This window comes from Mastigoproctus giganteus, chromosome 8, assembly GCF_048544385.1.
Source record: "Mastigoproctus giganteus isolate SK-2022 chromosome 8, ASM4854438v1, whole genome shotgun sequence".
NCBI lineage: Eukaryota > Metazoa > Arthropoda > Arachnida > Uropygi > Thelyphonidae > Mastigoproctus > Mastigoproctus giganteus.
In genome coordinates, this window is record NC_143582.1 from 212,901,592 (window position 1) to 212,917,909 (window position 16,318).

General features: G+C 33.1%; 1 protein-coding gene across 1 annotated transcript in view; it reads left to right on the forward strand.

Moving 5' to 3' along the window:
• The window catches only part of Vps8 (vacuolar protein sorting 8), a 286,412-nt gene that overhangs the window by 149,558 nt on the left and 120,536 nt on the right, over window positions 1-16,318 (forward strand). Inside the window, exon 24 of the mRNA XM_090380461.1 lies at window positions 13,496-13,569. Within this exon, the coding sequence (XP_090236587.1) occupies window positions 13,496-13,569 (74 nt within the window). The remainder of the gene's footprint in view (window positions 1-13,495; window positions 13,570-16,318) is intronic.

A 16,318-nucleotide genomic window follows, 5' to 3' on the forward strand; every position in this document is an offset into this window, starting at 1 on the left:
CACCATGCAAATATGTGCTTTGAATTCCTTAGTTTAGATATTTGTATTAGAATTATGTTTATATTATTATGTTATTGATATTAGAATTTATATTACACTATGTATGTTTAATTTACTGCCAGCAGACTGCAATATCTTTAAAACAGTTTATGGTTGATGACTCAGAAATATCAAGTTCATAAATGGTATATGAGTGATTTCTGAAGATGGAATATGTGAAATGTGTGTTGTAATGTTTAAGTGCACTGTAGAACTGTGTTTTCAATTCTGTTGATTTCCAAATTGATTGATTAATTAACTTCCAAATTGAAGTTAATTAATTAAACACTGTAAAGCATATCAATTGTATTCTTCAGTAATACTCAATGTTTGATAATTTAATTAAGATTTTATTGCCACAGTAGCATGTAACATTGCCTAAATATTTGTTTATTTAGGCAGTACTACCTAGGGCTTACAATACCGGAATCCCAATCATTTTTTTCTGGTATTAATACAAAAAATACTGGTTTTTCGGTACTAATTTTTAAAAAAATAATTGTTTATAATTTAATCACAAAGGTTATAAAATCACCTTTATGTGATTATGACGTCGTTATCTCTACTAGCAAATGTTGCAGCTTGTCCACAATTCTCGGACAACTTCATGTCTGACCATATTGTAACTCCCAAGTCCTGTTCCTCCACTACTGACTTTAGTTCAACTCCACCAAGTGTATAAGTTATTTTGGGGTTGCTGTTCCCCAGGTGTTAAGACCTTGCATTTTGCTGAATTAAAGCATAGCTGTCACTTTTCTGACCATCCTGGAAGTCACTCTGAAGAAGTTCTGCTTGGCGGCGATCATTAACTACTCTACTGATCTTTACATCATCTGCAAGTTTAGATTTCACGCCCTCCATCCCTTCATAGATGTCATTTAAGATAATCAAAAACAACACTGTGCGGGTAGCACAGTGGTATCGTCACCATCCTCCCCACACCGGGAGGAAAAGGTCCGGGTTCGAATCCCATCGATGACGCAAGGAACTGTAATGGGACTTTTTTCACTCCGAGGCTGAGTTAGTCGGTCTCAGGTGTAGATAGCAAGATTTTTCCCCCAGAAACTGGGGTTTTTCGTCCAGCAAAACAGACAAATCGAACGTAGAACACACGCAATTAACAGACATGAGACACAGCACGGCAGATGAATTTAATTATTCGGGTGGCCTAAATAAAAAATAAATAAAAAACAACAGTGGTCCTAATACTGATTCTTGGGGAACCCCACTTCTTACATTAACCCAGTGTGAGGAATAACCATTTATCACAACCCTCTGCCTTGTGCCCACCTCCTTTAAGATTATAGGTTATATGGCATCAACCACAAGAGTCTTACTTGCCTAGGCATGAAAGTTCTCATTAAATAATCATTTGAAATTTCAACATCAGTAAATACATTTTTTTCAACTTCACTTCCATCTCATTGACACAAAGGGTTTTTTATGTAATTATTGATGCAAAGTAACTGTTGAGTTCATCTGCAACTTCAGCTATGTTATCTAATACTATCCCATGTCCATTACATAAGGGTCCAATCTGATTTGTCCTTCTGTTTTTATATATGTGAAGAATTCCTTAACTGCACTCTTTGCTCTCTTCTTTATTCCTTATCCCCGCTCTTTGCTCTCTCCCAGACTCAGTAAAGATCCTATAGTGAAAATTATACTTCGCTTAATAAAACTTCTTTCTCCTTAAGAAAATTATGAATATAATTCAACCATGGAAGACCAACATGGAACAGAATTTGCAGAACAGTGTTCTGCAAATTCTTTCCAAAATAAGAAATTACCTGACTCCAATGAGATTTTAAAAGATGAACTTGAGTCGGAAATTAATGAAATACTTTTAACTGTTTTTGCTAAAAAAGTTCAAAGCCTAGAAAATATGGACTGAGATCGTCTACGATTATCTCAATACAGTACAATAGTACCAGAATAGAATCCGAAAGGGCGTTTTCTGCCGCTAATCAAATACTGTATGTACCAAATTAGATCCATTTTTAAACGATCATACTATTGATTGCTTATGTTTCTTAAGAGCTTGCTTTATTCAGACAGGTAATGTGGATGCTTAAACATAACTAAACGTTACAGTAACGATATGTATTTTTTTGTTTTTAGAATAACTGTATTTTAATTTTTTTTTCCAGAATATTTATTATTGCAATAAAAATTTATTTAAAACATGAATCCAAGTAATTACAGTACTTGTTTTTTGCCTTACTTTATTGCACCTAATTGTCATCAAAATTTATTGAGAAAAATTTTTGTTTTTGGAATACCGGTATTAATACCAGTATCCTGTTTCATAAATTAAAAATACCAAAATACCGGTATTAAGATTTTGACCGGTATTGTAAACCCTAGTACTAGCTAATCTTTATTAGCTTTTTATTTATCTTGATAATTAATAAAGTAAACTAAGTTTTTCATAGAAGAAATGCCCTTGTGATATTTATTCTGAATTTGGTACTAATTTTTATGAATGCAAAACATTAATTTTATATTAGTGATTAATATGCCATAGGAGACACACTGACTTAAAAAAAGTTGAGAGTTGCTATTGATATGGCAAAGAAATGGTTATAACAATCAACTGTAGGTAAAGGAGATTTGGTAGACTGTTACCTTCTGTGTTATATATTTGATGAGATGTGTTAGATATCCCTGCTATTAAATGCTTGCTAAAATGTAAGTTAATTCTTGAAACAATGTTATTAATGTTTGTTTTCTATATTATGGTATTATATATATATATATATTGTTTTGTGTGTGTGTGTGTGTGTGTGTGTGTGTGTGTGTGTGTGTGTGTGTGTGTGTGTGTGTGTGTGTGTGTGTGTGTGTGTGTGTGTGTGTGTGTATTTTGGTTATGGTGTTATTTACATTTATTCTGTATGGGATTTGTAATCCCATACAGAATTACATTCTCCAGGGGTGGGTGTGCGTGCGCACGCTCTTATTAAATGTTTGTGTATATCTTATCATTCGCCCAGTGAATGTTAAGATTTAAAATATTGATATTATTTTGTTCATTTTCTATTCTTTAATCTTGGACTTAATTTTTGTATATTAATGCCTGATTGCCTATGATTAACATGTTATCTCTGAAACAGAAGTTATCCCCCCCCATATAATTAAGGCCTGCATTTCTGCCAGTGGAGCAAAAATTCCTATACTCGTATTCCCAAATGTATTATGCTGTAACATATAGAACAGATACTGATTTATTTAATCACAATTAATGTACATCAATTAGAAGTTCCATAATGTGAGATACTTAACTTACCTCATTAAAAATGTAATGAACTAAACTTATACTCACCATATTATATCTTCTCTCACCTCCCCTTTAAGTACATGTGACCATTTCTTAACTATTTCTTTGCTATATTTACCAACTTGAACACAGTCTATAATTTTTCTGGGCATCAACATTAAACTGGTATTTTCCACCTATTAGAGAATGAAAGAATAGTGTAAATTGAGATCAATCCAGGGATATTTCTTCTTGAGTAGTTTGCTTTATTTTATTAGTTGTCATTTGATACATGCAAGATGCAGTAAAAAAAAAAATTAAATAGTATTCTTATTCCTTTTTTTTTTTGTCTCTGTGATGATATAAAGTTGCTTACCTTAATCCCACTGTCTGCAAACCAAAAGTGGCGCACTACAGCCATAGTTGCTGATGCACCTAATAAATCCCAAAACAAACAAACCCAAAGGCAATTGCACTTCGATCGCAGAGAGCTTGACTGCTCTTTCAACTTACTTCAACTTATTTAATTGGCCAATCATGAAAGGCCAATTAAATATGCCACCAGGTAGCTGTGTATTAACTGTTTTTTCATTTAGGACTTTTAAAAATTATCAAGTTTATGAACAAAACTTATTTTAAATATAAGCAGTTTCTAAAGATGGATTACATGAAAATGCCTTGCAATGATTTGCGAACTCTGTTCAACTACTACTCAGGCCACTACTATTCATGAACCAATATTATTAGTGGACTCTCCAGATTTGGTACTGGCCCCTAACTGTTTTCAATATTTATTAATGATACTGATAAATGAATAGCAAGTTTTGTGTCTAAGTTTGATTATACGAAGGTTGACAGGATGGTTAATGACAGTAAAGACATGCTACTTCAACAAGGACTGAATAAATTAGGAAGATAGGCTAAATGTGTCAATTTAGGCTTAACACTGATAAATGCAAGGTAATGCATTTGGGTATCAATAATCAAAGAGTAATATAGTAACTGAGTAGTACAACACTCAAAGCAGCAGAGAAAAAAAAACGACCTTGAGATACAGTTGTAGTCTGACATGAAGTTCTCACAATGATATATAAGAATTTTTCCAACAGGGCCAAACAGTCAGTTATCCCATTGTACAGAGCTATGGTTAGGCCAAACATTGAGTACTGCATAGGGGTCTAGAAGACTCATTTTAAAAAGGATGCTGATATGTTGAAATGGGTGCAGAGAAGAACAAGAATAGTCAGGGGCACAAAAGGATAATCTTACAAAGGAAGACTACATTTACAGTTCTGAAAATTGATTTAGAGTTGAGACACATTTAAAGTCTTAAAGAGTCAGATGGAACACAAGGGGGCATAAAGTTAATTTGGAAAATGATTGTTGCTGCAGAATAGATATATTAGTATAAGACAGAGCTACAATACTCAATACATTCTACATTGTAATTCAATATTTGTAGAAGAATAAGAGAAATTTACCTCAATATGATACATAGAACACTTCCTAATGACACTCTCCAACAAATGAACAAAAATAAAATTATAGTAATAAAATTAATTAAAAAACAATTAACAAATTAAAACAAGTTCAATGCAAATTTTGAAAAAAGACTTCCCTTCTTGAAGTTGACAGAGCTTTTCAACCATATGTCTTGATCACAGGAATGGAAATTACCGAGTATGTGAGTCGGAATCTTAAATAGAGAGATTATTTGTCTTTGTGCATGCACATCAAGGACCTGGATTATTTGTCTTTGCACATGTACGACCATGAATCGGAGATTAGATATGGACGACGAATGTTAATCGATTTCTCATGTAATTAAATTTCAATTGTTTCTGCAATTAATAGTCTAGTATAATTACGTTGGACACTTAAGTATTTTGGCCTCATTGAATAAAAATGTATGGTTTTCGTTAACAGCAGGAAAGGCCAATTCTGACGCTGCCGAACGAAAAGCATGGACTGAGGACGTGTGCTGGTTTAATCTCACATCCAGCGTACACTGCATCGAGGCCTGATAAGATGAGTTGCAATCACTACAAGAAATGTTGTACCACATAACTGATTTGTGTTGTATACTAGGTAATTTTTTGTTGAGGACTGAGCAATTACAGTCCTAGGTAAGAACCATAATCGCTCAGTCCTTTCCTCACACAGGGAAAGGACTGAGCGATTCTTCAGAATAGCATGTAATTTCTGTATTTGTCTGGCCATGATTTTAAATTGTGGCCAGACAAATACAGCTGTTTGTCTGGCCATTAAGCGTTTTTGCCACTGTTCAACATATGGGACAGAAATAAAGTATTTTTTGATGTTACTATTGTTGGCTGGTGTAGTTTTTTGTATTCTTTCCTTAGCTTGTACCCTAATTTGGTTTATTGTAGCAAGGGGGTAACCCCTGTTTAAGAATCTGCTGGTTAATATCTGTACTTCTGCATCTAAAGCAGATTCCATTATTGAATATTTATAGGCACTGAGAAACTGATTAAAAGTAATAGACCTCTTGTATGTCTTTTACTTTTCGATGAACGTATATCAAGCTTAATGTCCAAGTTTGCAGATGATACAAAGGCTGGCAGGGTTGTTAATGACACTAAAGACAGTATGCTACTGCAACAGGATCTAGAAAAGTTAGGCAGATGGGCTGAGAAGTGGCAACTGAAGTTTAACATTGACAAATGCAAAGTACTGCATATGGGTAGCAGTAACCCAAGAGAAACGTACCAACTCTGTGGTACTACACTCAGGGAGGTGGAGAACAAAAAAGATATAGGGGTAATTGTGCAGTCAGATATGATGTTCTCTGAGCAGTGCAGACGGGCTGCCAGAGCAGGTCATGGAGTTTTGTCAATGATATATAGGAATTTTGCCAGCAGAGACAAGGAGGTGATTATCCCTTTGTAGAAGGTAATGGTTAGGCCACACCTTGAGTACTGTATACTGGTCTGGAGACCTCACTTTAGGAAGGATGTAGAGTTGCTAGAACAACCCACAAATTCCAGTCAATATCTGGGAAATTAAAATCCCCCATTATAAGACTCTCTGATTTACTGGTCCTTTACATAGCGATAGCGATAAATAGCAGAGAAGGCATAATTCAAATAGCAGAAGACTACTATAGAGAATTATACAAGGAGCAAGGGAATGATGCCAGCAGTGGGGAAGATGGATCACAAATTAATAACACATATGACATACCCGATATCCTTCCTGATTAGGTAGAACATGCATTGAAGAAAATGAAGAATCAGAAAGCCCCAGGGGAAGATGAAGTTTTGTAGAGTTGTTAAAATTGGGAAGAAGAGACATAGCACAAAAACTGGCAAGACTCTTCACAAAATGCATTAGAAAAGGTGTTGATGCCTAAGGAGTGGAATAATGCAATCATAGTTTTGCTGCATAAGAAAGGAGATAAATCATAAATTGGAAATTATTGACCATTTAGCTTGTTATCCCACATCTACAAGTTGTTCACAAGGGTCATTACTAACAGATTAGAAAGAATACTTGATGAGAATCAACCAAAAGAGTAAGCTGGCTTTAGGATAGGATTCTCAACTATGAATCACCTTCACATAATATCACAGCTAATGGTGAAAGCAAATGAATAAAACTCCACTATGCCTGGCATTTGGGGATTATGAAAAGGCATTTGACTCCATACAGCATAAGGCAATGTTCGGGCACTGGAAAGGCATAAACATCCCATACATAATGATTTTGAAGAAAATATATGAGAATGCTACCTCCTTTATTAGACTAGACAAAGACAGTAGCAAATTTAAAATTGAGAAAGGAGTTCGACAAAGAGTCACAATATCTCCAAAGTTGTTTACTACTGCCCTTGAGGAAGCTTTCAGAAGATTAGACTGGTTGCAGAAAGGAGTCAATATGAATGGAGAGTACCTAAACCATTTACGATTTGCAGATGACATTGTGGTCATAAGCCACGATCCCAAAGAATTAGAGGAAAATCTTAATCAGTTGTGCAGAGTAAGTAAATATTTTGGACTAAAGATTGAATATGGCTAAAACAAAAGTAATGATGAACAAGTATGCCATAGAAAGAGATATAATGATTGAAGGAGCAGTAATTGAAAAGGTGGAGTCGTGTACTTATCTGGGACGAGTCATTAGTTGTAATAATAATAAATGGCTGGAATTCAAGTGAAGAATAAATTTTGGATGGATAGCATTCAGGAAATATGGTCACATACTGAGGAGCAATATCCCAATTTGTCTGAAACGAAAAATAATGAACCAATGACTTATGGAAGTGAAACTTAGGCACTCGCCAAAAGAATGGAAGAGAAGCTGAGAACTACACAGTGAAGAATGGAACGAATTATATTGGTAATCAGACTGTTAAGTAAGAAGAGAAACACATGGATTAGGCAGCAAACTCAAGTAAAGGACATTCTTATCAAAACTAAAGAACTTAAATGGTCTTGGGCAGGACACATAGCTTGAAGACATGATGACAGATGGACTAAGAGAATAACAGAATGGTACCCAAGAGGAGCTAGAAGAAAACCTGGAAGACAACAACAGAGATGGACAGATGAAATTCATGAGTTTGTGGGAATAAAATGGATGGCCATTGCACAAAAGAGAAGGAACTGGAAAGTTGCTGGAGAGGCATTCATCCTGCAGTGGATTGAAAATGGCTGATAATGATGACCTTACTAATATGATATCACTCTAAAGACTATAATCTATACAGACTCTTGAGTGCCGTGAGAGCCCTCCGAGGCAATTTTTGCTCTCCACATCCATTATAAATCAAATAAGAACTCAAATATCCAAATTTCATAGCAATAGGCAGACTGTCACTTTTTGTTCGATTCCAGGAATACCATTAAATGAGTGTGCAGATAAAGCAGCACACTCATTTAATGAGTGTGCAGATAAAGCAGCAAAAAATCCCACTGACAATAACCATATCCAGATTACTTATACAGACTATAAACCGATCATACGCCTAATTTGCTGTGAAAAATGGAGAGAAATTTGGCATAATCAGTTAAATAGCAAGTTACAAAATATAAAACAGAATCCACAGCTATAGAAATCTAACTTCCTTCAAACAGACACAAAGAGTTGTTTGTCAGAGCACGTATAGGTCATACCCACCTTACACATCTATATTTATTGCAAGGAAGTAATCCACCACTGTGATTCACCACTAACCGTAAAGCATATTCTTATAGAGTGCACTCACTATCAGTATGCAAGAACCACATCATTCCAATCTCTATCTAATTTAAACAAGTCTCTTCAAATTAAACATATTATTGTGGACAACTCCAATTTATCTGAGTTTTTCCACTCTCTTAAACAGATTAATATATTTATGCTCATTCAAACTCTTTTTATTAATTGGTACAGTTTCTTTACACAGGAACAGGTGCAATTTGGCCATAGTAGCCCTTGCGCCAAAAAAACTCAACAATAACAACAACAAATTGAAATTGTAAGTCTTGCAAAAGAAGCTGGATTCCACAAAGTTGATGATGGGGATATTACACAATTGCTTGAATCAAGTGCAAAACCACTTACAAATGAGGAGCTATCAGAATTATACCAACTACCACAGAAGAAGCCAAAAATGATGACTTGACGTGATTGAATCACCAACAGATAAAGATTTGAAAATTAAAGAATTAAAGGAAGCCCTTGAGAATAGTGACCAAGCACTTGAATATTTTTGTGAGAACCACCATCTTCATGATCGTGCACAAAAGTTAAGCGCGAAGTTAAAGACAAAACTAAAGGTTAGGACACAATTTTATCTGAAAAAATACAGCAGGGAAAAAAAAAAAAAAAAAAAAAAAAAAAAAAAAAAAGCAACAACTCTGGATTCATTCTTTATTCGTAAAACTGAAAAATAGTGCAACTTCAATAAACTTTACTTAATCTTATGTTGTTCAACATATTATAATAAAAAATGTCTAATAAAATAATTCCCATTTTTCATTTCCTTCAATCCATTGTTTTCAATGTACAAGTACACAATACGCATTACGAAAATTTGGTCCCCATTTCTATTGGAATTTTCTGGAACCAATTATCCTCGGATAACGAGGACCCTCTGTACATATTCCAATATAAATATCTAAATTTTTCATTTACAGTGCAATGAATTTCTCCACTTTCCTACTTGCACCTTCCAATATATCAGAGGCATATGAGAATACTCATTCTTTCAGACAATTTCTTTTCCTGTTGACATAGTAATCCGAATAACTAGATCTGTTTGGCTTTACTTTTCACCCTTTTAATTGTCTTCTCTGATATCTCTCTCATTTTTATTGTTTCAGTAATGAAATTGGTAATGAAACTAGGTAGGAAGTGTTCTCAGAGTAGAAAGCATTTGCTGGGATTGTCAAGCAATTCCTATTTTTAATATTAAGTACACAACTCTTTGAAGAATATCATTACAAATTCAGTGTTATCATTAAAAATATTTTATCCTACTTTCCTCCAGCCTCAATTGGATTTAGGTGGGTATGATATAGTTTGTCCTTTAGTGAAAGTAACTGTTTTTTGCATCATTCTATGAAAATATTTGACACCATTTCAGTTAAAACATAATTATAGCTGAAATTGGTGTTAAAATTGTAGTATTTGTTTTATATGCACTTTGCACTCTGAGTTATTAGGTTTTCAAGTTACTTTGAGTGAACTTTCTGATTGAGATGAAAGATTTATCATTGTTATGAATGATATGATAATGAAAAAATTATCACTAATATGGGTGATATCATTTAACATCATTAGCATCATTGTTGTGATGTATTTAGGAAGTGAAATACAAATAATAAGATATTTACACTTTTCATAGATATAAAGCATTAAAATTTTTAGCTCTTAATTTTTAGGCGTGATGAAAGATACAAACTCAGGTTTATTTAGATTTATTAGTAATTATTTATTACTGCCTACTGATCGTTAAATTAAAACAATAACTGCTGGCAGGTGTCATCCATATCAGGCCATCTCCAGTTGACTGATTTGAGTTTTAACCTTTCTACACTGTTAGAACCCAGCTATTGATTGTGTTTGTTAACATCTTCCCTGTACTAACAAGCTGCAAAAACTGCTCTTTCTTCTGGTTTTGGATGATTCCATCATAGGATATATATGGCCTAGAATGAAATCATCCAATATAAATATTTACACAATTTACATTGTGCCAAATGGCACAGTGGGTCATTGTGAATCATTTTTGAAGATTACTCCTTCAGACTGTAGAATTTTTAAAGTGATTTATTGTTTGGACCACTTGGTCCAGTATCCAACTAGAATTATATGTTTAATCAGTCTAATTAATTGGTTCTCAACATTGCGTTAATACATTCCTCATGTATTAACGCAATGTTTGGTGTTTGGTGATGTGCCAATATGCCTCATAGTGGCACATCACTTTGTGTTTGGTGAATTCAGATTTTGCCAGCAGCTCTACAGTGTTCTTTTCATCACTTCATCTTGCACTATTGTTGTGATCATTTTCTACTGTGCCTTTTGCACTGAACAGCGTCTTTTATCTATTAGAGAAGAAGATGGATGAGATCCAAACTCATATCTTCACATGTGTTCTCATTTCCAGCACTGCTTAAGCACTTTTTTTTACTACTTCTCTGACTGTTTTTTTTTTACTGACCATTATTCATGCCATCATTTATACTGCAATCCTCAACTGCAGGCTTTCAGATTCAACAGTTACTAACAATGTGGCACCGAATTTCCTTTTGTAGTAGTAAGCATTTCAAAATGACAACACTGTTGTAGGATACCATCTGTTTTATATATGTTTGACTAGTTGAGTGATAAAAGAAATTTTACTCTAAAGATGTCTAGTTTAAAACAATTAATCCAGAAAAAACTGGATTAATTATAAATGGATATTTTTGTTTTACTCTAATTAAATACACCAGTGTCATGTTTTAGCAAATTTAAGTAATATGGAAATGGTTAAAGACACAACTGTCCTGGTATATTAGGGTATATTATGTGATGATAAAATCTGCTAGTTACCCTGTTAATGTTTGTTTTTGGTTAATAAACAAAATTGAGCAAAAAAAGTTTATTGTCACAGCATTTTTTGTGTTTATATTTGCTCCTCTGCATATTGCACTTTTTCTCTTTAATTTTAATGTTGAATTAAATTCACTGTATAAATATCAAATGAACAAAAAAAACTGCCTTTCTTTGTACTGTTATCAAAGATTACAGTTTAAGAGGTTGTCTTTTTTTTTTTTTTTTTTTTTTTTTTTGGCTGTAGCATAAAGATCAGTGACTATTCTTTATCACTTGAAAGGAATGTTGATATTCATCATATTCAGAGTGATGTGTATGCAAACTAAATGTTGCTGTCTTATAATCCATCACTGTGAGGAAATGCTTTAAACTGTAGGTTTAATTACTCTTCCTCCCTGCTCCAGTATTGTATTAATCTATTAATCTACGTCAGCAAAAGTTGATTCTGGAGTAATATATCCAGACACAGTTATGAGCATTGAGAGATTGAGCCTATATGCCACTATATAAAAATGCACAACCCATTTGTTATCTGTCGCAATGATATATTGAGGTAGTGAACTCCTCTTGGCCTGGCCAGATAACAAGTGGAATTTATTTATTTATTGTTTAACATTCAGTTGGGAGGGAGATTGTTCTAAGTAATGTTTTTGCTATGTTAAATATATAGAGGAACTTGTTGCAAATCAAATTGAATTGTTCTGATTTTTGGAGAATATTAAGAATTTTAATTTATTTTGTGCATTAGAAAACGTGAAAACGTCAGATTACTCTGATTAACAAATAATATATAATGATGTTATTATTGATATTTGATATAATTGTTTTATTTAGATATACAGTTTGTTCAACATATTCTATGTTATCAGAAATACAGCACTTTGCAATTTTTCATATACACTGTGCTGACCAAAGTGAATGCCCACTCATATATATATAAGCTATATGTGCAGCACACATGGTCACTGCTTTATCTACCATGTATGTATAATTGGCCCTCTCTAGTTTGGATATAAGATGTTCCTTTAGGTATTTTTTTATGCCTTGTGGAATAGTAATACATTCTTCTTGCATAGGCCATGCAGAATTAATTAGTTGGTTAGGTGTGTATTATGTAGGAGAATCATTATGAAGAATTATGAAGCAAAATGCTTTGAATTACCTAAATCTATAAATCAGGCAGACCCTCTTAATGCTAGGATAATGTTAGGTAATCTGTCACCATTGGAACTGAAGCTTGATAAAAGTATAGATCTAGTCTCTTCAGAAAAATGTTGGATCTTATTTGTAAAAATAGAAATAATTACCCAAAATCAAATAATTAGCAGTAAATTTAGTCATGATAGCAATAATTGGATTTGATCTTTGTTTTAGTGAGGAAAAAAAAAAAAAAAAGTTACTGCATAAATTATGAATTTATTCCTGGACCTAATTACATTCATAAAAATAGTTACAAGTGAATTCAACCTGTCAACAACTACCCTATTGTTGCCAGTGTAGGTACCCTGACAACAGGGTACCTGTCCACCTACTGATGGGTAAGCCAACAAGCTTCAAAACAGTGCCGTCTGGGTGGTGGTATCTGCCTTGAATAAGTAACATTAGTCTTCTCCACTGGTGAAGCATTACTTATTCCAAGAAGTGCAATACTTCGGCCACTTGTGAAGGTTGATTCACAATATGAGATATAATAAAATGATGCATTCATACTACCTGGATAGTAAAAATGATGTATGTGCAGTACCCATGCATAAACCATCTCCTTCAGATGAAATATATTTTAAACTTAACAGGACTATGCCCCCTTAATCAGTTTTTCAGAGATTTTTTCACTTCACCGTTAATTTTTGAATTTCTACATGCCATCTGTTAGTCAAAGTTTTGCTTCTAGTGTGAAATCTCCAAGAAGGCCATGTTTTGCCACTTCTATTTGTGCCGTTTATAAAAAAAAAAGCAAAATCCTATGTGGGTGTAGGTTCTCTTGCATTTTGGCCTTTGTCATGTGCACATTGCACTTGAATTGGACCCAATGTTATTATAATTGAAAGTATGTGAGAGTGTAGTCTTGGATAAAAGTCAGATATGTTTTCTTATACATGGGCAGGTGCTCATTTTTGTCAACACAAGTGTATGCATATCTCTGATCTGTTTCAGATGAAACCATATACCCTTACCTAAAGACCTTACTCCACTTTGACACAAGAGAGTTTCTCAATGTTTTGGCCTTGGTAGGTGTTTTAGAAAATTTCTTAATAGAATTTCATATTAATACTGTATATTTAATATACTTGTTTTTTATTATTTATGCTAATACAATTTCTTGCATTGTTTCACTAAAAAGATTTCCACTTATCTTTCACATAGAAAAGAAATGCTTAGAATAGTAACACTTTTTTTTTAATGTATGCAGCATGACCTCTTATATAATTTTTTTTTTTAAAGGGAAAGAAAGTATAAAATTATATAATATAGGATTGTGTTCTTCTAAGAGCACAATCATTTGTCTAAAGATTTAACTGAATTCAGAAATACTGTAACTATTTAAGAATATGAGAACAGTATGCATTTACCAGTCACTACATAGCTAGCAGAAGCTAATTATCCAAAACTATTCATAATTATTATTAATCATAATAATAATAAGAAGAATCTTTATACACTATCATAAATAGCGTTGTAAAGTTTGACGATGCTTTACAGCATCACTTAATTTAATATGAACAAAGAACACCTTTAAGCTAAGGCACAAAATATTTGGTATCTTGTAAAAACATCTTTACAATTAAGAATAAGATCAGGATCCAATTTTGTGACATAAAATAGAACTTAAAAAAGACCTATTAAAATTGGAAATAAACTTATTGCTTTTCCAGTGTTCAGAAGTGGAATCCTCTGAGAAATATAATTCTGTATATTTGCCACAATCATAGATTAATTATGCAAAAAAAATGTTCTCATATCACACAAATTATAGTTGAATATCAATTTTATAATGACCTAATTACTAAACTTGTGATAAATAGGTGATATTTTAAGTTCCTAGGTGGCTGCACTAATATTTTAGTCTTAATGCAGCTGCCTAGGAGTGAGGAACTGTTTTCAACTCACTTAGGAATCTGATGATAGGATCTAGTAAGGCTTGAAACATCACTTTTATATCAAATTTAGTGTGATCAGGTCATAATAAAACTGATTTTGAACTATTATCATAAGGTATAGGAGTGTTTACATAATTGATCTATGGATAATTGCCGCACAGCATCCCACCAAAATTATGTTAAATGATTTGATTTTGCCATTAAGTAGTAGAGCCAACAGCTTGATTTTCAAAATTGCAATATCATATATTAAAGTTGAGCATTAACAATTTGTAAAATATATGACAGTGGGTGAATGGGAATCCAGATGTTGGATATCTTCATTACCAGTATTCAAAGTTTTCTAAAACTAAGATTTAATAGGGTGTGAAAGACAGACTAGAAGGAAGATTTCAATTAACAAAAGTTTTTAATATAATTTTTTATTAATCCCATAACCTTAGTTTATATCAGCTCTTTTTTGCATATTGCAATGCTTTTTAACAGTTTATTATACATATATTCAGTATGCCCTTTTAATATTATTATTTTTTTTTAAATCTAATATTAAGTCCAATAATTTTGCTTTATTATTAATTCTGGTCACATTCAACATGAGATTCCTTTGTCTGTAAGAAGGGAAGCAAGGACATGGTGTTTTCTGAGGAATTATTATTAATCCAATGTTTTAAGAAATTTTATTTATAATCCTTGTGGGGGGGGGGGGGTACTACACATACTTTCAGATGATCAGGAAAAATATTTCAACAATTGTTTAAACAAGAAATACCATAAAGAGAAATGTTGTCTTGTAGCCTTTTTGGCTATATATATATATATATATATATATATATTGTGTTCTTATAGAAGTTTATTATATTAATATTTGGTCAGATTTATGTTATTAGTAGTTTGTCTGTTGTGCGACGTTAATGCTATTGTACATAGGGCAATTAGACATTATATTGGTTGATTTTATTTAAATAAATGTTATGGATTTGTAGGCAATTAGGTGTATATGGTTCAGGCTGCTAAGTTTGCGAGTGTAGACTAGCTTTTACCTGGGGGGCCTATAAACAATATATAAATGAAATGGTATTATAAAATAATATGATATCAAATAATGAAAATAACATTAAAATGTTGATAAACAATAAAAATGCTAAATACAAAATAAAGTGCAAATACATTTCCTCACTTGGCCATCAATCTGCTACTTCGTCAGGGGCTTTGAGCAGAACGATAGCCAGACTAAAGGAATGTCTCATACCTACCCATTTCTGTTGTCCCCATACCAGTTTTGCCAGTTATAAATTTTTTGGTGATAATATAAATTTTAAATTGATTGCAAATCACTGCAATAGGATAATAAGTTTAGTTTAATTCACATGAATTAACTTTTAGATTTTTAAATTATTAAATTTTTCAATCATTGTCTGAAACAGCAAACTGGGATAGGTGACACAAAGCCCAACCGGTATGTATCTGAATAAATGAGAAAGGTTCTTACCTCATTCTTGTACTGTGGTGGTCGGATTGAAAAGGGGGTAAATTCCCGCCTTCAGGTTGGTAAGATTATACTGCGCAGCCGCGTCTTTTGAATACAGTGGTGTGATGGAGAAATTGCTGTAGGCAATATCTCATGTCAATGCGAGTGTTTCGAAATTCATGGGTGGGTTTATATTTGTGCTTGTGGGAGAGGTTTGCTGCTGATGTCAGTAAGAACCAATGTAAAAGAAATGATGGAAATTACAAGATGTATGCAATTAAATTGTTAATAAAAATGGGTTGCTATACCCTGGACAAGGGCCGGTATAGCTTTTCTAAGGCATAACAACCTGTAGTTGTCTGGGGGGGGATAGCTATGTACATATTTACAGCCTCCGTCAAAGTGAATTTT